General features: G+C 42.6%; 4 protein-coding genes and 1 long non-coding RNA gene across 6 annotated transcripts; 3 read left to right on the top strand and 2 right to left on the bottom strand.

Moving 5' to 3' along the window:
* Positions 1-404: 404 nt before the first annotated feature.
* Positions 405-1156, bottom strand: LOC135609187 (FCS-Like Zinc finger 1-like). Its single transcript, XM_065102282.1, has 2 exons — positions 954-1156; positions 405-870 (listed from the first exon to the last, which is right to left on the bottom strand). The coding sequence occupies exons 1-2, from the start codon at positions 1064-1066 to the stop codon at positions 687-689; spliced, it is 297 nt and encodes a 98-aa protein (XP_064958354.1). The 5' UTR covers positions 1067-1156; the 3' UTR covers positions 405-686.
* Positions 1157-2100: 944 nt separating this feature from the next.
* On the bottom strand, positions 2101-4032 carry LOC135609186 (uncharacterized). The gene is made up of 3 exons (XR_010485699.1): positions 3812-4032; positions 2531-2564; positions 2101-2421 (listed from the first exon to the last, which is right to left on the bottom strand). It is a non-coding gene; the product is annotated as an uncharacterized LOC135609186 (long non-coding RNA).
* A 2464-nt stretch (positions 4033-6496) lies between these two features.
* Positions 6497-7625, top strand: LOC135609185 (MYB-like transcription factor ODO1). The gene is made up of 2 exons (XM_065102281.1): positions 6497-6805; positions 6919-7625. Exons 1-2 carry the CDS (start codon positions 6543-6545, stop codon positions 7403-7405), a joined length of 750 nt encoding a protein of 249 aa, XP_064958353.1. The 5' UTR covers positions 6497-6542; the 3' UTR covers positions 7406-7625.
* A 2968-nt stretch (positions 7626-10593) lies between these two features.
* LOC135610756 (probable methyltransferase PMT27) lies at positions 10594-21270 on the top strand. Of its 2 annotated transcripts, XM_065105650.1 has the most exons (11): positions 10594-10750; positions 14456-14774; positions 14971-15155; positions 15340-17429; positions 17512-17661; positions 18720-18990; positions 19080-19190; positions 19269-19443; positions 20191-20463; positions 20553-20747; positions 20840-21270. In XM_065105650.1, exons 4-11 carry the CDS (start codon positions 15789-15791, stop codon positions 21054-21056), a joined length of 3033 nt encoding a protein of 1010 aa, XP_064961722.1. In that variant the 5' UTR covers positions 10594-10750; positions 14456-14774; positions 14971-15155; positions 15340-15788; the 3' UTR covers positions 21057-21270. The 2 variants fall into 2 exon arrangements, with proteins under 2 accessions (XP_064961722.1, XP_064961723.1); XM_065105651.1 differs by lacking the exon at positions 14456-14774.
* A 1284-nt stretch (positions 21271-22554) lies between these two features.
* On the top strand, positions 22555-24831 carry LOC103983503 (LRR receptor-like serine/threonine-protein kinase GSO1). The gene has a single exon (XM_065105649.1). The coding sequence runs from the start codon at positions 22852-22854 to the stop codon at positions 24703-24705; it is 1854 nt and encodes a 617-aa protein (XP_064961721.1). The 5' UTR covers positions 22555-22851; the 3' UTR covers positions 24706-24831.
* The last annotated feature ends 784 nt before the right edge of the window (positions 24832-25615 follow it).

The raw sequence follows: 25615 nt of genomic DNA, 5'->3' as shown, positions 1-25615 counted from the left end.
GACGTCTATCACTATAGCCTTTTGCTCAGAGAGAGAGAGAGAGAGAGAGAGCGAGAAGAGGACATCCATCATCTCAAAAGGAAAAAGGAAAAGGAACGCACCTATCCGTTTGGGTCATTTGGATTAACCCTCTTATCCAAATCATATCAAAAGACTCGAAAGAACGTTTCCAAATTCCAGGCAGCTGTCAGATTGTGTAAGTAAGATCCATACATTTTCCAAGTTGTAGAAAGCATATATTTATCCTCCATCGACGCCATATCAACCCATATATATGCCCTATACGCTCTCCTGAGTACGGTGGCCTTGCCACGGCCTATCCTCCACGCATTTCCTTCAGTTCTGTGTGACTTGAACATTAGAAACAAGATTCAACCTAAAGAACTCGGGGGACGCAAAACCAATCCACACAAAAGATATTGAAACATTGATCTCTCTTCTTTTGTACATCAAGCCCGAAAGACAGAAAAAAAAGAAAATAATAACCATACAAAACACATCTCCTCTAGTCTTCTTTCACTCAGCTCACTCATTCTCTTCTTGTTATCCTCGGTTTCTTTTGCTTGGATTTTTGTTGTTCTCCTGGAAGCTTTGTTCCAACTTAGGTACATGAACTTGGACTTGAATCCGAGGAGGATCTCATGGAGCCACAACAGGCTTTCTCGCCCACAGATCACTGCTGGTTCTTAGCCAGCAACAACTGCAGTAGCATCGGACACGAACTGGTTCTCATCACACTCGGAGCGAACGATCAAGCTCGGCTTGCGCTTCACGGGAGGCGGTGACTGCGTCCTCGCTTCGTTCTGAAGAGCTTCATCCATGTCCATCTGCTCCCACCGGCACTCCGTGCTGCAAAAGGGCGTGTCCCCTCTGCGACACACACAACCACTCCCATCAATCGCTGATCCCCAAAAGCTGCTTCGAGATAAGCACGAGGTGGACGAGAGACGAACCTGTACATGAAGACGTCCTCGTTCTCGGCGATGGGCTTCTTACAAAGAAAGCAGGCGCCCAGGAAGTGCTGGCGCCGTCCCTCGTCGACGAAGAAGAACCTCGGAGACGGCATATCGATCTCCGTTTCGAGACTCTTCGTCACTCGACCTCCAGTGGGTGACAGACCATGTTGTTGGCCTTGGGAAGGGAGGTGGCCGAGGAGGCTATTAATGGCTACGGTAATCCAGGCCGAAGGAGTGGAAACCAGGGGTGGAAACTAGCGGCAGCGCTCGCGAATCCATTGGCTTCCTTGTGCTGGGTGATCCGAACCTGGCCATTCTATTCTACGTTTGGTACCGAGAATAAGCGGATGGCTGCATGCGGCGTCGTTATCTTACATGAGATTGCACGCCCCTCATGTTTGTCCTGTCCTTTGTACTGCTGCCGAAGCAAGTTGCTTCGACTTGTCTTTGAGTGAGGACAAAGCCAAACATGGTGGATGTGATGAGATTCTTCCCGTCTCACTTTACGGTGAGTGTAACAAAAGTCATGCTCAATCATGAGAAGACATTTTGGAGTATGTATCGGATCGTTCCTATGAGTTTAAGCCTTTGTAGATTACTAATCACCCGATTAAAATATTTAAGAATCCTAATCATGATGATGATTAGGATAATTTATCTTTAATAATTATAATCATTTAAGTAAGACATGTACATTTATCCGAACTCTTAACCAAGGTCTGTCATATCAAAACGTACCATCCGTATCGGACGGTATGTATCGATCCAATAGATTATTGATACGCAGACCGTCCGGTATTATTACAATGTTATAGTACCATACTGTAGCACTGCTACAATGCTACAGTACCATACTATAGCAATGCTACAGTATGAAAAAGATATAAAATTATTCGATACACCCTGATGTACCACCCGGTACATCGGTACCGTACCATACCGAGCTCGGGTCGAAACGTCGGTATAGTACGACGAACCTTGCTCTTAACACCTTTAGTTTTGCTTCCATGAAATGATAAATTTATTATTAGCTCGAATCTTACCTTTACAATTTATCTTTACAATTATTTCGGATTACAACGTTATATATCTAATGAATGAATTAATGGAGCAGTTAATCCATTGAGTTCAACTATCAACTTCATGAAAACATATAATGAATTTATGAAAAATTAAGGAAAATGAGCCAAAGTGTCAGGTGGCAAAGACAAGTGTGACAAATCAAAAACATCTGAAGCTTCAAATTACAAATCTACAAGTCGGACTTGTTTTCTGAAGCTTCAAATAATCTTTAGCTTGAAACTTCACACAGTGGGACAAAAGAAAGAAAGCATCATCCAAGTGCTGCACATCTTAGCTTCATGTCTCTTTTCAACTCATTCTGGCTCTGTTTGATTCAACCATGGGCCCTGTCCTGCAGTCACAGCCCTTCACTCTCAGGGCACAGATACTCTTGAAACTTCTCCTGCAAGTTCCATGACAAGGCCACCTTATCCATGAGCTCATTGAGATTTAAAAAGGAATTTATCGAAACTAAAAGACTGGATCACAAATTCACCTAAACATGCACTTACAATAACTTGTAGAAATGTTTGCCATGCTGATAGCCTGTAGCAGCCAGAGAAGAGGGAGAAATAAGAGTAAGATTGAAATGCCTATTTAATTGGCCAAACAGATGAATCTCTCTCCAAACAAGAGGCTTAACATATAAGAGGAAAAATATGATTGTGTATAAAGTTAAAACAATGTATCATTACCATCTTAAATAATTTTTCTCATTTTATCATGTACAATTGTTATACCTAATAGGATAATATAAACCTATCATTATTAGCTTATATTTAAGCATTTTAGATATAGTAGTTTAAACTTATCAAGTAACTGTGTATAAATCTCTCACTAATCTTTTCATTTTATCCTATATCGAAACGACACCAGGTTGGACAAGATGAAACTGCTATTATTAACTTATTGCTAAAGATTTTAGATGCCCTAGTTTAGGCATATCAAGTAACTCTTAATTTTATCCTATATCGAGATGATACCTAATTGAAGAAGATAAATGCTTATAGGCAAACATTTTAGATATCCTAATTACGCTTATCGAGTATAAGGCTCCCGCTAACCTTTTCATTTTATCCTGTACCAAAGCGATCGATAAGATGAACCTATTATGATTAGGTCATAAATATGTATTTTAGATGTTTTAGTTTAGGAGTAATTATGTATAAGACTCTCACTAAACTTATGAAGTAAATACGTATAAGATTTCACAGAATCTAGGAAGGATGAATACTACATCGAAAAGAAAAACACATGGATGAGGAGACTGTAGATCCTGTAAGAGAAGTATTATATCTAAAGAGTTGCCTCAAGTTATTCCAGGAGGTGCCTCAACCTCTGCGTGAGTGTCTAAAACTGAGTCATCAAAGCGTCAAGACATTTGTTTCTTCAATATGCCCAGTGAATGAACATGGTGAGGTTCTTGTTCTTCCCACTGGGCCATAGATTGAGCTCCATTCCCCCAATTTCCAAGCTCTTCGAACCAATGAATGACAATGACTGTCCATTGAGAACAAAAGTGGATCTTTGGATCACTCGTTTCTCACATAGATCGCACATCTCCATATCATTATTTCCCCCAAAAATATTAAAAGATCGACAATAACCTCATTATATTGCCCCACAAAATCCTCTCTTTTCTCCATTTTTTCGAGAAAATTTCCAATATTGACGACATAATTTCCAATATTTCCAATATGCAGATCATGACAAAAATAAAAATAAAGAGAAAAAAAAGGAGCGGATAATTGGAGGATAAAGGGGAACAAGCAAAAGCGGCGTAGACGACTCACCTTACATCCGAAGACGAAGAATCCGGCGACGCTGGCAGTGGCGATGCCTCCCCATATCACTTCCGGTATATCATCTCTCTTCGCCTCCTCTCTCTCTCTCTCTCTCTCTCTGTGACATCTTCCTATTCCTATTGGGCCCGACAAATATAGCCCACCTCATATATCATCTGACACGTGTTCTGTAGCTCAACATTTTTTATTATTACTAATATCATTACCATTTCTAAAATTTTAACATAAATATTCAAATATTAATTTAAATGATTGTTCAATTTATTTTATTGATTATTTTGAATTTCTATCTATAACTCGTATGATCATTATTTTTGAAAAAATAATAAGCTTAAAAATAATCATGCTACTATTAATTACTTCCAACGTGTCAAGCAAATATATATTCCTAAATTCTTGGTATAAAAATGATTTACTTAACTTTATATTCATCCTAAGATATTATTTTTAATACATCTGATAGACATGCTTCAAAATTAAAAAATATATATTTAAATTTTTTTAATAATCATCCACTGCTAAGGACGAAAAATAAAAACATATATGTCACGGAGGATTCGGATATTATCATCATCATCATCATCATCATCATTATGTTATTATTATTGTTATTGGTATCCGAAGCTAATCCAATTCCATCCTATCCTAAACGTTATATTTAATCCACCATTGTCTCCTTTACTAAATCTAAATATGATATTGCTAGATAAACCCAAAATAAACATACTCAGCAACACATCTAAGTATATGAAAATACACCTTTTTTATGATGTGGATGCTTTCATGCTATCTAATATAATTGGAGCCAATTTTGGTAATTTAGAATTAGAACGAACATATTATTTGTCCACTCCGCATTTTTGATCTCAAACTCTCATGTCATAATTCGAACCCTTAATTGAATTTTCCCATATTCGTAACGTTGATTACATCTTCGTTTTTCGGTCAAACCCCAGAAAGAAAGGGTCAACATGCATAGGGCTTGACAGCCGCTGTCTTCTCCCTCCTCTCGCTCGCCACCGCCCATTTCCTCGCTACCACCACCTTCTGATCCCTATATATACCCCTGCACGGTCGTCATCTCCCCTCACCTCCTCTCCTTTGACACATACCACTCCTCACACGCCCCCGGAGCCAGCCATCCTACAGCCCCACAGCCACAGTGTTCATCATGGGTGGCTGTGCGAGCAAGCCGAAGGACATCGACGGCACGGGTCCAGAGGACATCCCCGTCGTCCCCGACGTGACTCCCGCTGCCGTGGACGTCACCGAGGCACCAGAAATCGAGGTGCACTAGTACTGCATCGTCTCTCTTCACTCGTCCTTTCTGCATATTCTCATATCTCCTTTAATGTATGCCTGCGTAGGCTCCGGGCGGATCGAATGATAATACTAAGGAGGAGAGCAAAGAAGAAGCCGAGGCCGAGGTGAGCGAGGCCAAGGCGGATGGCGCTGAGACAGCCACCGAGGAGAGTGAGGGTATCAAGGCCGATGAGAAGAGCACGGAGGCGGCGGCGAAGGCCAAGGCCGTGGCTGCCTAGTGTTTGTTCGATGTGATTCGGCTGGTATCCGTCAAAATAAAATGCGTTCTTGGGACGCCTCAAAAATCATGCATGCATATGTGTAGCTAAGTGTCTCTGGAACAATGCTGAAATAAATTGACGTGTTTGTGTTAATATATCCCCCATTAATCTAAGATTTACATGTTGAGGTTACGCTATTTGTCACCCTATGAGAGAGAGCGCGCATGAAGAATATATGTTAAATACAATGATATTGAAGAAAAAATTAATCAAATAGGCTAAAATGTTTAATCTGGAGAACTTTCTCAGCAAAACTTTCATAATACAACAATATCTAAGTTCACTAGGAGAATAATCTTATTATAATTTAATGTTGATGCGACCAAAATCAGTCTGAATGTTGAGGGTTCAAAACCTTATCGAATATATTTTGAATGTATTAAAGTAATTCGGTTAGTAAAAACTTTGACAGTTTATCATAAAATTTTGGATTTGAAAAAAAAAAAAATATTAGTAATTAAAATCCATATGTCAAAATTTAAATCGTAAAAGGTGATAGCGAATAAACATGATTATACTACCCTTTTCTTTTCTGCGAGGAAAAAAATGCATATTGATCCTCCATTTTTCAGATGCTTCCAGTGAGCAATCATGTTAGGATGGATCACAAAAGTAGAACGGATCGACCACTATAGAGTTCCAAGTTCTATCGCATGGAGGAGACAGTCCTTATCGTATATAACATGACGTACACCTCAACCTTATAAGCTAATCCCTGTGGTGACATCCAACGTAGCTTCTACGCAATGCTCACGCATGTTCTAATGAGGCATTAGGTGAGATCATCCATCCACTCGATAAGTGTACTTGTATTCAGATGGATCTATCAGTGCAGGGATGATGATGCTGGTAATCATGAAAAGTTGAGTAAGATTGCAACAAAGAGTATTCGCTGCAGGGAAGAAGTACTTTGGTTATCACATCGGCGACCATCACTGTCACTCCAGTGCAGAGAAAGCACAGGTTAGTTCAGTACTGTAGTTGCGGGGCTCCTTTCGATGGCGATGGCTTGTTTGCACAGAGAGAGAGAGAGAGAGAGAGAGAGAGAGAGAGAGAGCGAAAGAGAGAGAGGTGGTGGTAGGTGCTTTAAATACCAGGGTTTGGTAGGTGCTCGCGGTCGGGGCGGGGGATCAGGGATGGGGAGGCGGCCGTGCTGCGACAAGCTCGGGGTGAAGAAGGGGCCATGGTCGGCGGAGGAGGACGAGAAGCTCGTCGGCTTCATCCTCGCCAACGGCCATTGTTGCTGGCGCGCCGTCCCCAAGCTTGCCGGGCTGCTAAGGTGCGGCAAGAGCTGCAGACTTCGGTGGACGAACTACCTGCGCCCCGACCTCAGGAGAGGGCTGCTCAGCGACGTGGAGGAGCAGCTGGTCATCGATCTCCATGCTCGCCTCGGGAACAGGTTCTCTCTTCTCTTCCTCTTCACAGTGTTTGCATGCGTCGTAGTCTCATGAATGCAGTCACAGCACGCGCACGCATAACAATAGAGTCGAAGCCCGTGGAACACTCATGCAGGTGGTCGAAGATTGCGGCGATGCTACCGGGAAGAACGGACAACGAGATCAAGAACCTCTGGAACACACACATCAAGAAAAAGCTTCTTAGGAGGGGCATCGATCCCGTCACTCATCAACTGCTCGATCGGCAAGCAAGCCCCGCAGCTTCACAGTCCACCGTCACCACCGACTCCAAGTCCGATGCAGACCAGTTCCAGTCGCCAGGAAACCAAGGCCACATCCCTTCCTCGGACAACAAGAACCCAGCGGAAGCAAGCTCCAGCGCCGGCAGCGCGGACCTTCCTCTGATGAACTGCTTGTGGGAAGACGACGCGCCAGTGCTCTTGGAGGAGCTGTGGCAGCTTCCGGGCAACGAAGACAACTACGGCACCATCGCCGCCGCCGGGCAGGTGCCGTGGGACTACGAAGGGTGCTGCGAGTGGCTGCTGGACTACCAGGATTTCGGAGAGGGAGATGTGGGATCGGAGAATTTGCCGAGAAGGTAGGCGAAGCAGAAGTGGAGTAGCTTTGTAGTGCACCGTGTAGTGCACTCAAATTGTAGATCATCCATCGACAATAAGCTCGGTCGTCTTAATTACTTCTCCTTTTGTGTTCTTCTCTTCCCTCTCTTTGATCCTCAGAGAAAGCATGTCATATGATGCTTTTTCTGGAACAATTATGCTAAGATATATTTGTTGGAACAAATAATAATCATAATTATATGAAGATTATACTACTTTTTCTTTAGCATATTAAAGACTATTTTGGTATGGCTTCCACCAACATCAAAGCTATATCATGACTTTTCTTCTGGTTGCATCAAACACTTTCTTATCATGTTTGCCCAAGATTCACAAAATGTCAAATGGTGTAGACAGTAGATGACATGAAGAATTAGCACATCCAAGTTCCTGTATACATATGTATATAGGAACATGTATCTTAGTGAGCAAGTCTCCAACTTTCAAAGCTGTAGGCAGGTAGGCTGTAGCTCTTTGCTCTTCCTTCAGAAGTCAGGCATTGAATTCAGGAATTAGCAAGGAATGTTCTATGTCTACTATGAGCCTTGGCTGAACAAGATCCAAGCCATGGAATCAACTGAGCCTTTCTTGGTAGTCTAATGTTGAACTCAGAAAACACCCACAGTGTTGCTCAGTGAGAGCTGGGAGTCTTGCTCATATGATTCAGATTAAGTTTATGGATGACAACACAAGGGCTACAGATTATTAGTACTGGCTTCAGCAATTTCTCCTAATGGTCACTCTTCATGCCTAAGACGAATTACTTTGACCACACTGACAGAGAAGCAGGCGTTGGAGACAAAAGTATGTTTTATTCTGTATGCTCTTCTCAACCACTGGCATGCTAATTGCAAGCAAAACGAGCTTGTTGGACTTGTATATTGTGACTAGATCATCATATTCTCCACCAAACTATTAAAGAATTAAGGGGACTAGTTATCTACATTGGTCAAATCTCTTTACTCTTTGATGATGGTGTGATTTAGTAGTATTAGATGTAGTTTTAGGTGTTTCCCAGTTTGAAAGTTTCTACGTGTATGGAGTGGTTAGCATCAACAGAGACTTCAAGCTGACTTCTGAAACCTACTTCAAATACCAAATATTGAGAGTGAAGGGCAATGATAAACTGTACAGCTCATTGATGCTTCAGGACCTGCTGAAACATTCAGGACTGATAGCAAGACGGATGATTCCACTGCTTTGGTAGGAAAACGTAGTTGTCGATGTGATAAACTCTGGTTTTGATTGAAAGAGTGGGCTCTATATGTATGTTTGATGCATCAGCAGTTGCGAGAAGATTAGTAAGAGCCTTAAAAATATGACATTCTTCAGAAGTAGAAATGACAATAATTCTTGCAAAGGACATATTATGATATAGCCTGAAAAGGACTCAATTATCAGGATTGGACAGAGCTGAATCAGCGACCGAAAACGATGGCAACGGAATGGAAGAAGGAACTCCAGAATCACTTACACATGCAAAACATTGCAGCTTGCAATGGACAGCAACAGGGAAGAAAGAGCGAGTTAGCAGCCAGGAGAAAATTTTCTTCCATCCGCACCTGGACAACTGTTACTGAATGAAAGCACATCAGTTTCAAAAGGAAGGTGAATAAAAAGACAAGGTTGGTTGGTGAATCCCTTTCAAAGCATATACTTGTTGAGTTGATGAATTTATTTGGCACCCCCACCAAAAGATTGAATGATCACCACCCAAGAAGTCAACTTAGAATGATCTGCAACCAGTTTCTTCTCCTTCCACCACTTTAGGATAAGAGTAGATGCATGGTACTCATGTATCGGTATGAATTGTTGGAGCTTTTGATAGCAAATCAAGACCACAAGTCATGCAACAGTAACTACACACTGATACTGCCATTTCTTTTTCTTATGTAAAACTAAATACACTGAAAAGAACTCTTTTTAAGAGGATTCAGAAGAGCATGTGGATCCATTTTGCATCATAATGGGAAATTTTGGAGCCTAGATTGCCAAGTTCAATCACCAACAAGCCTGATAATTCATCACTAGCAACATTGCCCATTTTAGCATTCCTGAGAAAATGCTTCTGTGACATGTAAATTAGTTGGTACAGTAATATGAAAAGCAGCTCAATGATGCCACTTCAGAACTCAAGGTGGAAGAAACTAAAACCATGTTCACCTCTGAAATGTTTAGAAAGAAGAAATAAAGAAGGCAAGATCCTGAAAACGGATACATAACAATCAGTCAAAAGGCAAAAGGCAAAAATGATTCAATCCTTTGCCTGTAGACTGACCTTCTTCATACTGAATGATAGGAAGTAAAATGCTGAGCTTGCAAGTAGAGAAGCAAGGAAATTTTTATGGCAGACTTTTGTACTCCAGCAATTATGTTTATCTTTTGATGCACACATATCAGCATTACCTACCTAACCATGCAGTGCTTTTCTTCCGAACTGCTCCAGAGTTTGAAGATTGGTTAGAAAAATTGTTTGGTCAATAGGCTCAGTTGTTGTTTATCAATTCCAAAAAGAAAATTCTTCTTCACTCAATCTAAAACTATTTGACTTGACAGATATATCACAACAGTTGTTAGATGACAATGCTGAAATTTTAATGGATTAGAGGTACAATGGACTTCTGCCAGTGGAAAGTATTAAAAGGTGTTTCCCTCCAGTGTCTGATTTGCATTTTTTTTAATGTACATAATGCAATGCAATTAATCCTTATTTTTGTTAATGTGGTTAGCATAATTGTGGCCTAATTTTATAAAATCAGCTTCTTTACTCAAAAAACCATTTCCCTTAATAAATAAAGAAAATGGCTGAGTATGACAGAAAGACATTTGAATCCTTGGACTGACTTCATAATCAAATTACAAGTCATCTAAATATGAAGGATGAGGCTTTGATGGTCACAAATTGAGTGTTAGTACTTTTCTTATAGGCAATTAGTTTCTTGCATTATTAGATTTCAATTAACCCTAAATCACGACAAAACTATATGGTGATTTTGAGCTCATGATCCAACATGAAAGCTGACTCGTTCAATCAAATTATCACTTGTATTAACCTTATTGAATATATATATATATATATATATATTCAAGAAATGGGTTGATGGGCTGCAAAGGTCTCTTAGGTCCATTAAGAGGCCCAAGCAACGCTTCAGGAAACACCGATTCCCGTCTTCCTTGATGGGGTTCTTCTCCCGCCCGAGAAACGACGGTGAGGGAGAGAGGTCTCGGGATCAAAGCACACCGACTCTTTCTTGCCTCGCTTCCGCGACAGCGACCGTGGCATCGGCCGCTCCGATCACCGCTTGACGGCGCTCGCCGTCTTGTTCCAAGGTGCGGCCGGCCTCCTACCTTTGTCCCATCTTCTTAAACCCTAATGCTGAGGGTTAGAATTAGCCTTTTCCGTCGCATTTGGTTGATGTTTTTCCCTGAAGATGGTGCTCAATATAATAATAATACGCGACAGAGTTGTGATGCAGAGGTTGTGGGGAAGACATTGGGGAAGTATTTGGGATTGGAAAGAGGAAATCGGAATGGCTTGCTCCCTCTTTCGGAAGAAGTGCGGAAGCAGGTTCGGATCACTTTCGTCTATTTGGGTGTTGCAACTCATGACAATGGCGTCATCCGTCCTGCAATTCTTGATCTAAACCATCTGGCGTTTGTAATAGTGGATATGTCCGGCGGTTGGGATATTTTCGGAATTTGATCATGGTTTACATAAAAATTGTGCAATGACTTGAAATTACTATCAAAAGATTAAGAAGAAAAAGAATTTAACTCAAAAGTGTTAGATATGTGTTCTGTAATCTAATGAAAAATGAAGAAAATGCTTAAGGTAGAAACTTTTGTCCTGTGTATTTTAAGAACGTTAAGTGCAACAAAGCAAGAGTTGATGTTTTCGATGGTAAAGACTTTGACAGTATATTGCAAGATTTTGGGCTCGAATCCTGCCTTCGTCATTTATCTTTTGCAGAATAATAATGATGATGATGATGAGATAGAGATAATCTGTTACATGAAGCATGGAGAAAATTTAAAGGAATAACGTTCTAACTAAGTTGTAAGTTTCACAATACAATGTGCTGACTAGTTGTCAGTTGTTGGAACTTTTGCCATTAAAAAAGGACAACAAGTACCTGGATTTGCAATTTGACATTAGCATATTACTGTAACCTTCCTGAACTCTCTTTGTTTGGTACATCAGGAACAAAAGTTAGCAATTATGCATATCTGTATGGTAGAATATGTGAAATTTGAAGTTCCCTGTGACAGTCGCCCTGATGGTTGGATCTTCTTTCATCCTTCATGTGACTTGTAGATGTATTTGCTCTGAATAACCATCAGGAAATTTCGTTGCTTGTGTTATTTGGAAGTCATTGCTGACATAAAATCTGCTGAGTGCCTAAGAAAGTAAGTCCACTAGAAGTTTTGCTGCATATTCAATGATGAATACTTGCCATTTATGCTAGACCTTCACGGTTTACCACCTAAGAGGGATCAAAGTATGTCTTGGTAATGGCTGTTTGCTTATGAATTTATGGACTACCACAGTTGTTACTAATTTGTTAGAAACATTTCTAAATGTCTATGGATCAGTTGGTTATGTGATTAAGTGTATTGGTTATCAGAGAGGATTTCTGTTCATAAGGTGAATGTGACATGAATAATTTGTAATAATTGGTTCCCAAACAAAATGTTTTGAACAAGGAGTGCAGAGATCTACTAGAATTATCAACAACACAGAGTTGTAACTCTCTAGAAGTGGTTTGGATGTAAATGATGTTGATTGACTGGGTGAGAAAAGTGTTTTCTTGCCTGACTTTAAGAAAGAATCATCTCATTGGAATTTACAAGGAGGTGAATAAGATAAAATTTTCTGCTGGAAGCTCTCCTTGATTAAGATCTGAAAAAGGATCAGAGAAAAATTGTAGGGAGAACCATCAAGTAAAAGGAAATGATAGTTGTGGGAGTAGAATTCATTATTGTTTGGTCACGTTTTAGCAGACATCAAAGCATCTGTACATGGCTATATTATCTTTTTTTATCCGAAGAAGTCTTTGCCTATCAGATCCTGTGAAACCTTACCCCAGGCCTCATATTGTTTATGATAAATTTGTCTAGATCCTAGAAGGTATTTGCCTCTCAAATGTGACATCAGTTAAGATGTATTGTTTTCTTGGAGACCCCCTCCTCTATGGCCCATTGCATAGCAGATGCCGAGTGTCAATTTTTTGTCATAACTTTCTTGTATCTTGATTCTCAGTTTCCTTATTAATGTTGAACAATTTAACTTAATGGACAAGAGGGCAGCGACATGTGCAGTCAACAAAGATGCACAAAATGTTTCATGAAGACTGCAGAAGTAGACTGTCTAACTGATATATCCAAAGTTGCAGATGCTAGGGAAGCAAGTTTCTTTTGTTTGTGCAATATATATAGACTTCATTTTGTGATTAAATAGCAAATTAGATGTCTGAAAGCCTTAACCATTTTCGTTTTAGCGGGATATACAGCTACTGGCTATTCTCCTAGATACTGGTTAAACCACTTCAACTGTCAAAACATATTCTAAGTAGGTTATATATGATGGACCAGGTTTATACATCAATACATGTTTTTCAAGTGTTATTCTTGTTGAAGGTAAAAAAAAAACCATTTAAGCTTCAAATAATTATCCAATTGTTTTTTTTTTTAAACTGTGTATATTTCTTTATTTATTTAGAGTGCAAGATAGAAGAGGCAAGACTATTCTTTTTAATAAAAAGGCACCTATGTGCAAGGTATCACTAGTGCAAAATCTGACGAGAATCAATGTAAGCAACTTTGACCGTGGAAGCAAAGAGATTGTTTTCATAACTTGATTGAATTACTTTTTCATGTGACCAATAAACTGTAACTATTATACTACATCTTATTAGTTGGTCATTTTGCTGTTTCTATATCTCTTACAGATGTTTTTGAAAGTTTGTTTTGTGGAACATTATGTCAATTTATCATCTCATTACGTTGTGTCAATTAGATGGAGCTGGAGGCACATCATGGCCCAAAGCCACTGGTGAGTTGGACCTCAAATGTCCTACCAGAATGATTCTGACTCTGGTTATGCGTTTTTGAGGTCCTCATTCGTTAAAAGGGGGACTGTGATATCCTAGTTACCACCCTAATTTGTCTCATATTGATAGCGGAGGATGGTGTATGAGCATATCTAGTGCTAGATGAGTTTACTGTCATGAGAATTTAATCATTTTGAGCCATGTGATTCTGGTCTCTTCAAGTTAATGAGTTAACTCTTCCATCAAATAGTGTGCTGATGATGGAGGCTATTGGTCTATGGATTCTAGACATTTATCCAGCAAATCTTTTTTCATTTTAAGATTAACTGAATAGGTGTCTCCCCACCCCAACTAATGGAAGTGTGTCCAGCAAATGTTTGTAAAACATCCCAATTAATGGAATCCAGCAAAGGTTTTGACTCTTTGAAAAGTATTTTTTGAAAATTGCAGTGATCTCAGATAAATGAACTTCATATTAAGTTGGTTTGTGACCTTGTGTTCTTTTGGATGTTAACTTATTTAATGGTATCAAAATGTGTTCCTTGAAGATCATTGGTATCAAAAGGAGAAGTTGCATCTGAAGAATTTTATGCTTTTATGAAGAAACATAATATGCACGGTAGGATTTGGGGCCTTTTATCTTTTATAGTTGACACATTAGAATGTGTGTGTGTTTGGGAAGTCTGTAGGAGGTGGGGTTCTTGGCAACTAGTTAGTCCTTGTTGAGTATCTTAGTGGCGGACCACTAAGAGCAAAAAAGGAAATTGTTCAAGCACTTCGAGTAAGAACTATAGCCATTTGACAAAACATCTACTTATATGTATATAGACTAAGAAGATCCTTGTGAATTCTACAAGTAGCCTGAATAGCTAGCAGGAATGTTCTATGTGATGGTTTTAAATTATTTAAGCTTAATTTCTTTACAATTCGCTCTTACTACCCGTTAAATTTGTCTCTCTGATGACCCGCAACCTTTTTGTTTTAGTGACAACACTAGAGCAAACTTGAAATCCTTCTCTGATGGATGCATTCTTAGACCACAATCTTCAGTGAGTGTGCCGGCAGATTGTAGAATTCTTGAATCAGGTGGTAGAAGTATCGGAGAAATGACACAGGTGGTTTGTAGAGCCTCATACTGCTGTATACTTCTGGACATTTCGCATCGTTTTGTATTTGGAGCAGAATTTTCGATTGTGTGATGAGGAAGTAAAATCAGATGTGATCGAAACTTTGTCGCTATGCACTCTGCATATCCAAGTATAAGCTTCATCCATGATGATCTCGTATTTTCTGCACGCATGCAGGTTTGTATGAGAACTCTAATTTTCTGATTCTGTTTGATGCATCGCACAATAGTAAGAATTATTCTCCATCATGTCATACAGCTCAGTTTTCTTATTCTATGGTATTCTCAATTTGAAGTATTAACTAGTTTAGTTGATAAAGGTTTTATCAAAAATATCATAAAATAAATTTGGCTCTATCAAATGTGTTTTGCAGTTATATCAGCGGAAACGAAGGTCACAAAAGACGGTGCAAAATGCAATGCAAATCTAATGCGAGTGCTTCCGGTCCCCGAGCAGAAAACATGGACTACTTTATTCCCTTCCAATCAAAGCAGAATGCTGCAAGTCTCACCGTTTTCCCCCCCTGTAATCATTTCATCTCCCATCGACGGGGCCGGGGTAAGTGGAATCTGACTGGCTCTAAGATCACCAATCTCCATCCTTATGCCGAACAACCTATCTGAAATGATTTGTAATATTAAATGCATGTTGAACCAACACAAGCACCAATCATATTTAGAAAACAGACATTAAATGAATTATTTAATACGAAAAATATCATAACTAATTATTTCTTTTGCAGGATGGAGATTAAAAAAAAAAAAGACCCGATCTTAACCTCTATCCCAACTGATTTTTGAGAACCATACCATGACCCCATCCCGATTCTCCGGATCGAACCCGGTCCGAGTTGAACGCGTCAATCCCCGGATCCCGATCTCGTGGTCTGTCGCCCCGCTGTCGTCCTTACTCGCCAGCACAAAGTTAGCAGCTGTCTCAGGGTGAGCGAAGCCTGGGGAGGGAGTGAAGTGCCGTGATTGGACCACCTCCTCCTCCTCTGCTACTGCTGGAAGCGTGGATCCCGCCGCGCTCCTCCGCCTCCGACGCTGAGGGATCTGCGCGATCTCGACTTGAACCGTTCCACTGTCCTCTTTGAACACCCTCCTCCGCCCCCGCCGCTTCCCTGGGCTTAAAAGGGCTAGAGCGAGTGTCAGGCGACGGAGGCAGGCGCGGCGGAGAAGGAGCGGGGCAATGGCTGGCTTTGGCAAGAGCTCGCGGGCGGGGAAGCGCCATGCGTCGTCGTCCATGTCGTCCTTCTCCTACTACGTTACCATTGTGGTCTTCGTGGCGTTCTGCATACTGGGAGTGTGGATGCTGTCTTCCTCTTCCGTCATCCCGCCTCACGCGACCACCGACACCAGCTCTCGTATCTCCTCCTCCTCGTATTCGTCGGCCTCCAAGTCTGGCGCTTCTCGCATCGTCGCCTTCAGAGACCCTCCTCCGGACGCGGAGGAGGACGCCATTAAAGGTGACGACGGTGGCGAGGACGAGAACAGGTCCGGTTCCAAGATCTCCTCCCTTGGGGAGTCCAGGGACACGAGCTCGGATCAAGAGAACCAGATCGATTCAGCTTCCTCCCGTAGAGAGAACGAGAACAGGTCCGGAGGCGAAGAAGAATCTAAAGGCAGGCAGGAACTCGAGCGTCCGCAGGAGGCGGAGGAGACCCAAAACGGCAGCAATGAAGAGAACCAGGAGCAGCCGGTCGGAGAGAATAAGGAAGAGGGAGAGAAGGGGAATCGTGGCGGAGATCAGCGGCTGGTGGGTCGCGATTTGGACGGAGGAACACAGGACGGCAAGCGGCTGAGCGAGGAGGAAATCCATGAACAGGAGCAGAGGGAGCACGACGAACAGCTACCGGTCGGCGAGGGGGAGGAGAGCCAGCAAGAAACCCAGCAGCCGCAGCAGACCGGGAGTGACAGCCAGGAGGAGCAAATCCACGAAGAGCAGCAGAGGCAGCACGACGAGCAGTTACCGAGCCGCGAGGGCGAGGAGAACCAGCGAGAACCTGAGCAGCAGCAGCAGACTGGGAGCGACAGTCAAGAGGAGCAAACCCACGAAGAGCAGCAGAGGGAGCACGACGAGCAGCTACCCGGTGGTGAGGGCGAGCAGAACCAGCAAGAATCCCAGCAGCTGCAGCAGACTGAAGGTGACAGCCTAGGGAATCAGCAGGAGAGCCAGCCTGAGATTGACGAGAACCATGACCAAGTGGAGAAGATACAGCAGGTTACCAATGAGAACCAACCACAGAGAGAAGAGTCGGTTGATGAGAGCCAAACGCAGTCTGATGAGAAAGCAGAGGAGGTATCAAACGAGAGCCAGCAACAAGAAGAAACAGGAGGAGGTGGCAACGACCAGCAGCAGCCGCAATCCGAACTACAGATGGAAGAGGAGATCACCAATGACTCAGAACAAGTAGGCAATGGACAACAGAGAGAGAAACTGAATGACCCTAATGCAGGTGAGTCTCTGTCAGACAGGGCACAGTCAGATGCATCTAAGGACAGCGGCGGTGACAGGAAGATGCCATGGGCGACACAGGCCGACCACTCCGATAACGAGAAGGAAAGGAGAAGAGAGGAGAATTTGAGCGAAGGCAGCGATTCAGAGGGGAATGCTGGGAACTCACTTGGACAGGAGTGGAAGCTCTGCAATGTCACTGCTGGCCCTGACTACATCCCTTGTCTTGACAATGAGAAGGCCATCAAGCAGCTACATAGCTTCAGACACTTTGAACACCGAGAGCGGCACTGCCCAGAGGAAGGCCCGACATGCCTGGTGCGTCTTCCAGATGGATACAAGCGATCCATCGAGTGGCCAAAGAGTAGAGACAGGGTAATTCTGATACCAAAAATTTGTTGCTTATACATTTTTGTGGCAGTGTCTGATTATGAATGTCCATTGATGTCCTCTGCAGATATGGTACAGCAATGTGCCTCGCACAAAGCTTGCGGAAGTGAAGGGTCATCAGAACTGGGTGAAAGTCACAGGAGAATACCTCACGTTTCCTGGTGGTGGAACACAGTTCATACATGGGGCACTTCATTATATCGATTTCATCCAGCAGGTGAGTTCAGATTTCTCCTTCTGATAGGTGCTAGCATTTATCCTTTCTGTCTGATTATATTCAGAAATATTACATCCTACGCCAGCGAGTAAAGTTTACACTTTATATATCAGAGTGCACTTACATTATAAATATTACTTCATGGGGCACTTACAATATAAGGATTAATTTACAATATATATCAGAGTGCAATTTATCCCATGGTAAGGTTGCTTATTTGATACCTGGGTGGACCTTTGTCTTACAGTAAGATTGTTTTTTCAGGATTAAAGTGGACCAAGGTATGAGCCACCAAACGAATCTATTTACTCTCACAGGGGCTAGGTACCTAAGAGACCAGGGAATAGTTTGGGGGAACTCAGTTATCTAACAAAAATTTAAAATATAAAAAAAAGGATTTTTCTCAAGAAATGGCTATTAAATTCTATGGAAATACATCTGGGAATTTTTTACGTTTCCTGCCTTCGGTGTTTTTACAATTGCATGCATCTTATCCTCCAACATTACTGCTTTAGAGACAGTTGGTTATATATTTATGGTACTACTTTTAGCTTCCCTTTTTGACTATTTGAAGTTCAGGACAATGAGAGGGTTTCTCCTCCATTAATCAGTTCAGTTCTTCCATTAACTAGCTTTAGCATTTGACTGCAAGACTACTGGCTTGCCTTGGCTCAGGAACTTAATACCTCCGAAGAAAGGGTGAAGCTTAGGTTTGCAGAAGATCATACTATATGCTTAATTATTACCAACTCCATGTTTAATAAGAAGTTGGATGATGCATGTTTATGACCAGGCTGGACAGTTTAATCTGTTGAAGAAAAAAAAAATATGAATACATATGGTATGAACATCAATAGTGACTAAGGAGGTCGCCGGTTCCCTGCTACATCTTTGGGCTTAGTACCTTTGTTTTTAAACAAAGAAAAGCTTGTTTTTGTTACATTTGATTATCAATTATCAACCATAATTATGCCATTTCATGAGACTTGGGAGTTGACCTCATCAAGTTCCGGTTTTCTGATTGCATTTGTTTATAGCATCTTTTGATCTGGTTGCAGTCAGTACGTGATATTACTTGGGGAAAGCGGAGCCGTGTGGTACTAGATGTTGGCTGTGGGGTGGCCAGCTTTGGTGGCTATCTCTTTGAGAGGGACGTTCTTACAATGTCTTTTGCTCCAAAAGATGAACATGAAGCTCAAGTTCAGTTTGCATTGGAGCGAGGAATCCCAGCAATATCTGCAGTAATGGGTTCTCAGCGTCTGCCATTTCCCAGCATGGTCTTTGATGTTGTGCATTGTGCACGCTGCCGTGTCCCATGGCATGCAGAGGGTATCTCTTTTAGAATTCAGTGCTTTCAATATTTATCTTGATCCTGTTGCAGTTTGTTTGATAAGACTTGTCTTCAAACTGCATCCTAGGTGGTACTCTTCTGTTGGAACTAAACCGAGTCTTGCGACCCGGAGGATACTTTGTCTGGTCAGCAACACCGGTTTATCAGAAACTGAAAGAAGATGTGGATATCTGGAAAGGTTGGTTTTCAAGCTATTGCCATTTTTTGTTTCATCAAACCAAGCTGACATAAGTATTGTGCTATTTTGCTGTTGCAGCCATGAAATCTCTTACAATATCCATGTGCTGGGACCTTGTTGCTGTCAAGAAGGACAAATTGAATTCTGTTGCAGCTGCCTTCTATCGTAAGCCTATTTCAAATGAGTGTTATGACAATAGAAAGCGTCATAGTCCACCCATGTGCAAGGATGAGGATGATCCAAACGCAGCTTGGTAAGATTACCATGGAAACTTCTTTACTTATTGTTCTAGTTTGAATACAAATTGCAATCAAGTCCATTTTAGTATTCTTAGCATCATCCAATAATTAAAGTAGTAAACCAATGATTTCCTAAACTTGAAGCAGATTAGAAGCTTAAACCTTTTCTCAAGTTAGCTTTTTTGTTTTGTGTACTGTGATCTGATCAATTTCTAAGTAGTTCTTTTTGCAAATTTGTTTTTCAAATAAAATCTTTTTGCAAATTTGAGTTCTTCCTATTTCACTAATGCTATCAACTCTGGGATCTACCCTAGTGTTTTTTGCTGATTGCATTTGACACACAAAGGTGCAGAAGCGATTGCTTAAAACAGTCATGAAAACTTGCCTTCCAGAGTTGCAAACATCTTGTCCACCCACAAGATCCCATTACCAGAAGTTTGAAGCAAATATTTAGAGCATGAAACATTGGCTGAGAATTTATTTCTAATATGTTAAATTTTGATAAATTTATGTTTAACCTGTGTAGATGTGTTAAAACTTGGGTTAAGCTGACAGCTGATTAGATCTCACTTCTACATGTTGAACATTTCCACAGAACTACCACAACTTTATTATGATCTGTTTTCACTTTTTTTTTTTAGCACACATGTCTGGGTAAGCTTGCTCTTAACCCCCTAGACTGACCATAGAGTGCACAAATTGTATTCGCCTTAAATTTGTCCATTTAATTTCTTCCAGCTCCTGTTTATTATTTCTCTCAGGCACATACCCTTAAAACCCTGCATGCATAGAGTGCCGGTTGATGGATCTGAAAGAGCGTCACGGTGGCCCAAAGAATGGCCACGCCGGTTGCAGGTGCCCCCTTACTGGTTAAACAGCTCTCAGATGGGAATCTACGGGAAGCCAGCCCCTGTTGATTTCACATCAGATTATGAACACTGGAAGCGAGTTGTAGCAAAATCTTATCTCACTGGTTTTGGCATTCGCTGGTCCAACGTGAGAAATGTCATGGACATGAGAGCAGTCTATGGAGGGTACCATTCGGCTTGAACAATTATGAATTATTTAGCAATTCTTGAATCATTCCACCTTCCATCTCAACAAAATCTTACTTTGCTTGCAGATTTGCAGCTGCACTAAAAGATTTAAAGGTCTGGGTCATGAATGTGGTAAATATTGATGACCCTGACACGCTGCCCATAATATACGAGCGTGGGCTTTTCGGAATTTACCATGACTGGTGTGAATCTTTCAGCACCTATCCCAGATCCTATGACTTGCTGCATGCTGATCGCTTGTTTTCTCAGATAAAACAGAGGTCAGTTTTTGTCATCCTTGTAATTTTTCGCACTGTGATTGTTGTACAAGTAGTATTTTGGTGCAGTGACAGAAACTACTACTGGTTTTCAGGTGTAAGATTTTGCCTCTGATAGCCGAGGTTGATAGGATAGTGAGGCCAGGTGGTAAAATCATTGTTCGTGATGATTCTGTCACTACAAGTGAAGTTGAGAGTCTACTGAAATCACTGCACTGGGAAGTCCGTTTGACCTTTTCCAAAGATCAAGAGGGAATACTTTGTGCAGAGAAATCCGAGTGGCGACCTGAGAAACTAACTGATTCAGCTTGAGTGGAGCTTCCAGCTTCTAATGTGCCATCCACTCTTCACTTTCTCCACCCGTTCCCGTAGCAGATTTTTATTGATTTACCAAAGTAATCAATTTTCTTTTCTTCTCTGAAGCCTTTAAGTTTCTCATTTGCTGTCATTTTGTCAGGTACATGTAAATCATAGTATGTAGGGTTAGAATTGGACCTATTTGAATCAGTTTATTTAATCCTCATCATTCCTAAGGAGTCTGGTGTCCACTAAACCTAGTGCCTTCTCTGGAATCAAGTTTGGAGATTCTATGCAATTGAGTGTGTTTTGATTATATTGTAAATGTCATTATTTGAGGAGTATGCATAAAAGAGAATAAGCATGTAAATAGGAAAGCAAGCTCAAATAAGAGGAGAGAAATCAGAAGCTTCCATATGTGATGAAACAAAAGAACAAAGCATATTATGTTTATTAGCACAATAACAGATGTTTCAACTCAAACACATGGATTTTAATTTTCAGTCCTTAATAGTCAAAGATGGTTTGAGCATTTTTGCTTATATTGGTTATCAGTGATATTTGTTTTGCTTAGGGCAATTGCATCTTCTACAGCTGCCTCTTTTACTTGCGCATTATATTATCCAGATTTGTGAAGGTTATGTATGTGAGCCAAAGTACATTTTAGCTGGTGATCCTTATCATCTGATACTTCCTGGTCACGTTTGTCTTGTTTTTCTCCAAACAAATCGTGCAACGACTTGCTTTCTACTGTCATAGCACCGGCCGGAGCACTTTAGTGCATTGCGTTGGTCTTATCCACTCAGAAACAATAAATTTCCTTAACTCGTTTTGTATGTGTAAGTGGAGGTCGGGCCAACGGGGATAGTTCCTTAATTGGAGGATGCTGATAACCTAAATCTTACTTGATATCTTACAAGTGAATCCCTAGAAACGCAGTTCCATGATGACAGGCATTATAGAACTGGCGCAATCGAGAAATAATAGATCAGTGTTACTGAGATGGCACAGAGAATCTATTCGGTCAAAGAGAGGATCACTGTCAAATGACCAACCATATTTATAGTTCATATCACTCGAATTGAATTGCTTTCATGCATCTCAAAGCACGCATTACCTTGATTTCTGCATCTAGCCTCTGACCTGTGGGCGCTAGCCGTCTGCCATTCCTCTCCTTTGCCTTCTAACAGAAGAAATCGTTCGCTTCCTAAATGCCTGTGTGCAACGATATCTAATCAGTATCAAAGCCTTGTAGAAACAGCCAGATGATACAATGAGTTGAGGTTCCCCCAACCTGCAGTTTGCTGTGGTGAGTGGTTGACAGCCTCGTGCGCCATCACAAGTACACACCCTGGAAAGGCAGGCGAAGGCAAGTGAAGCCCATCGACTCCGACAGCTCATTAGGTGAGAAGGAAGGAGATATAATACTCCATTGGGACAGAGAGACGCCCCTATTCTTTCTTCTCTGGTCCCATTAAAGTCAGCAGCGCCACTTCCATCATGGGGCGTCTGAACCCAGGCAAGCTTCATGGGGCCTCACCCCAGTTTCCTTGGAGACCGTTCATGACTGCAGCAGCAGACTCCATTTCCACGCCTAATTTGCTGCTGCATCTCCACATTTCTGCCGACCTGAGAGCCCATTAAAGAAGTAGAAACTGCGAGGAAATGGTCTCTTAAGAGACCCTCTGCTGCCACTTTCATGGCAATAACGAATGCTTTTCGACTCCAGTTTGATCCACCGCCTTTTCATTGCAAGTTCTTCGACTGGGGAGAACATCTGTCGACCCTCGTCGATTCTTTCACGTAAGAGATGGATAGCATGCAGCCGCTGTGCCTCGTCTTCCTCTTCCTCTGCTCCACCCTGTTGCTGCAGTGGTCGCAGGGATGTCACCCCCACGACCGTTCGGCCCTTCTCACCTTCAAGGCCGGCATCACCGCCGACCCCTCCGGCCTCCTCCGCTCCTGGGACTCGGCCACGGACTGTTGCTCCGCGTGGGACGGCGTGGCCTGCGACGCTGCCACTGGCCGCGTCGTCAACGTCTCCCGCCCTGGCCTCTCCTCCGGGCCCGACTTCATCTCCGACGCCTCCATTGCCGGGAGTCTCTCGCCTGCCCTCGGCGACCTCTTCTCCCTCCGGTTGCTCGATCTCAGCAACCTCAAGCAGCTCGCCGGCCCCATTCCACCAGCCCTCGGCCGCCTCTCCCGCCTTGAACACCTCCTCCTCGACTCCAACCAACTCACCGGCTGCATCCCCTCCGCCTTCGCAAACCTCACCCGACTCCGGAAGCTCTCCCTCGGCAACAACCGCCTCTCCGGATCGCTTCCCCCTTCCATGTTCACCTCTCCATTTCTTTCCGTGGTCTCTCTTTCCAACAACAGGTTAACCGGCGGCATCCCGGCATCCATCGGGCGGGTACCTGCAATGGAGGCACTAGACCTCCATGGCAACCACCTCACCGGCTCCATCCCCATGGAGATCGGATTGCTGCGAAGGCTCACTGTTCTTGATCTTTCAGAGAACAAGATCTCCGGCGGCATCCCCAGCTCCATAGGCAAGCTCGAAAACCTGGTGGTTCTCTACTTGAACCAGAACCGCATCACGGGAAGCATTCCGCCTTCCATCGCCGGTATGGTCTCGCTGCAGTTCTGTAGGATGTCGGAGAACCAGCTCACCGGGAGCATCCCGGATTCGATCGGCGGCCTACCTAGCATCGAGAGACTGATACTGGAGAACAACAAGCTCACCGGTCAGCTGCCCGCCGCTATAGGACGCCTCGCCACGCTCACGGACATCTTCTTCTCCGACAACCGATTTACCGGCAGGATCCCTTCCAGCTTCGCCAACCTGGCCAATCTGCAGACGTTAGACCTGTCGCGGAACCGCCTCTGTGGTCCAATCCCCGCCGAGCTCTCCCGGCTGCGGAACCTCCAAGAGCTGGATCTCTCCTTCAACTCCCTGATGCACTTGGGCAGGCCGCCGAGCTGGCTCGGCCAGATGAACATATTCAAGCTTGTCCTGGCGGACACAGGGATCTCTGGTCCGCTGTCTGACTGGCTGTCGTCGGCGTCGTCCATCTCGATCCTCGACCTTTCCAGCAACGGACTGGTGGGGGATCTCCCGCAGTGGATCGGCAACATGACCGGGCTCTCGTTGCTCAACCTCTCCAACAACGCTCTGCATTCGGGGATCCCGGAGGGGTTCAAGAACCTGACGTTGCTGATGGACCTGGACCTGCACGCCAACGAGCTGTACGGCCGGCTGCGGCCAGTGCTGGCGAAGGGGACGCAGGACCCCTTGGGGCACTACCGGACGCTGGATCTGTCGCGCAACCGGTTCACCGGGGGGCTTGACGAGGACGTGGGGGAGCTGGCCGCGATGGACACAGTAGAGAGGCTAGTGGTGTCGCACAACCCAGAGCTTGGCGGCGGGATACCGGCGTCCATGTCGAGGCTGGCGGCGCTGAAGGAGGTGGGGATGGCGGGGAACGGGCTCTCCGGGAGCATACCTGAGGGCGTGATGGACCTCGCGCGACTGACAGAGTTCGATGTGTCAGATAACAGGCTCAGCGGTCGGATACCGCGCCATCGGGCTCCCTTGACGGCGGAGGGCTTCAGAGGAAACACGGGGCTCTGCGGCGCGCCTCTCCCGCCATGCAAGCTGTAGTAACGAGCCAAAGTACACAGGAAGGAGTCTCAGATTTAATTTTCCGATGTCAAGGTGACGGAGAACAAAACAAAAGTTTCTTGTTTGACAATTCATGGAAACGTAAGAACGGCTTGCTCTTTTTTCTTTTTCGTTTTTTTGGGTCCTATTGTCTATTAAGGTGAGGAATCTTAATATATCAAACTATATAATATAATATAAGGCTACATTGTTACATAATTGATAGAGATTGATGAATATATCTATATACTTGAGCTCCTCCAATCGAACAATATCCATGTGTTGTGTCAGTCGACGTAATAAAATCTGGTTCAAACCGTTTTCAGTTAGATTTGATTAAAATAAGATAGTTTGAATCGTAATCGATTCAAATTTATTTAATCGATTTGATTAATTCGATTCAATTAATCAGTTTATAATTTATATAATTTAATATATATATATATATATAATAAATTAGTTCAATTCAATTGAACCGAACTGAAATCTTGGTTAGGTTCAATTTGAACACCTCTGCCATTCATGGCTTGCACAATATTTTTCTAATAATACATTTACAAATATGTGTACCAAAACTACATCTATGATTATATAAGAGGACATCCTTCACAGATAAAATGAATATTCTTTATATTTTTATTTTCATCACAAGCAAATTTGATTAGGTTTTGCACTAATCTCCGATCTCCAACCGATGTTTAAGAGCGACAGAAGTCATGAGATTGTTAAGAAGAACCGTTTAATAGTCAAAATCATATATCATAGTCTACATCGACTCAAAATATTTATCATAGTATTAAGTTTCAATTATATATTGATCTGATATTTAAGCTTTTTTTTCACTTTTCAGTTTACGATCATTCGAACAAAAATCCTATTTATCATGTCACATCGTGACAAATCTTATTTT

This window comes from Musa acuminata, chromosome BXJ2-4 (assembly GCF_036884655.1).
Source record: "Musa acuminata AAA Group cultivar baxijiao chromosome BXJ2-4, Cavendish_Baxijiao_AAA, whole genome shotgun sequence".
Taxonomy (NCBI): domain Eukaryota; kingdom Viridiplantae; phylum Streptophyta; class Magnoliopsida; order Zingiberales; family Musaceae; genus Musa; species Musa acuminata.
The sequence above is the reverse complement of the archived record's forward strand: the minus strand, read 5'-3'. Positions and strand labels throughout refer to the sequence as shown.

Excerpts from the sequence above, each read along its gene's own strand:
- LOC135609187 (XM_065102282.1), bottom strand. The coding sequence starts at position 1,066 with ATGCCGTCTCCGAGGTTCTTCTTCGTCGACGAGGGACGGCGCCAGCAC. Across the intron at positions 871-953 it reads GAGGACGTCTTCATGTACAG|AGGGGACACGCCCTTTTGCA; the intron begins GTTCGTCTCTCG and ends TGTGTGTCGCAG.
- LOC135609185 (XM_065102281.1), top strand. The coding sequence starts at position 6,543 with ATGGGGAGGCGGCCGTGCTGCGACAAGCTCGGGGTGAAGAAGGGGCCA. Across the intron at positions 6,806-6,918 it reads CATGCTCGCCTCGGGAACAG|GTGGTCGAAGATTGCGGCGA; the intron begins GTTCTCTCTTCT and ends ACACTCATGCAG.
- LOC135610756 (XM_065105651.1), top strand. The coding sequence starts at position 15,789 with ATGGCTGGCTTTGGCAAGAGCTCGCGGGCGGGGAAGCGCCATGCGTCG. Across the intron at positions 18,991-19,079 it reads TGTCCCATGGCATGCAGAGG|GTGGTACTCTTCTGTTGGAA; the intron begins GTATCTCTTTTA and ends ACTGCATCCTAG. Across the intron at positions 20,464-20,552 it reads ATGAGAGCAGTCTATGGAGG|ATTTGCAGCTGCACTAAAAG; the intron begins GTACCATTCGGC and ends CTTTGCTTGCAG.
- LOC103983503 (XM_065105649.1), top strand. The coding sequence starts at position 22,852 with ATGGATAGCATGCAGCCGCTGTGCCTCGTCTTCCTCTTCCTCTGCTCC.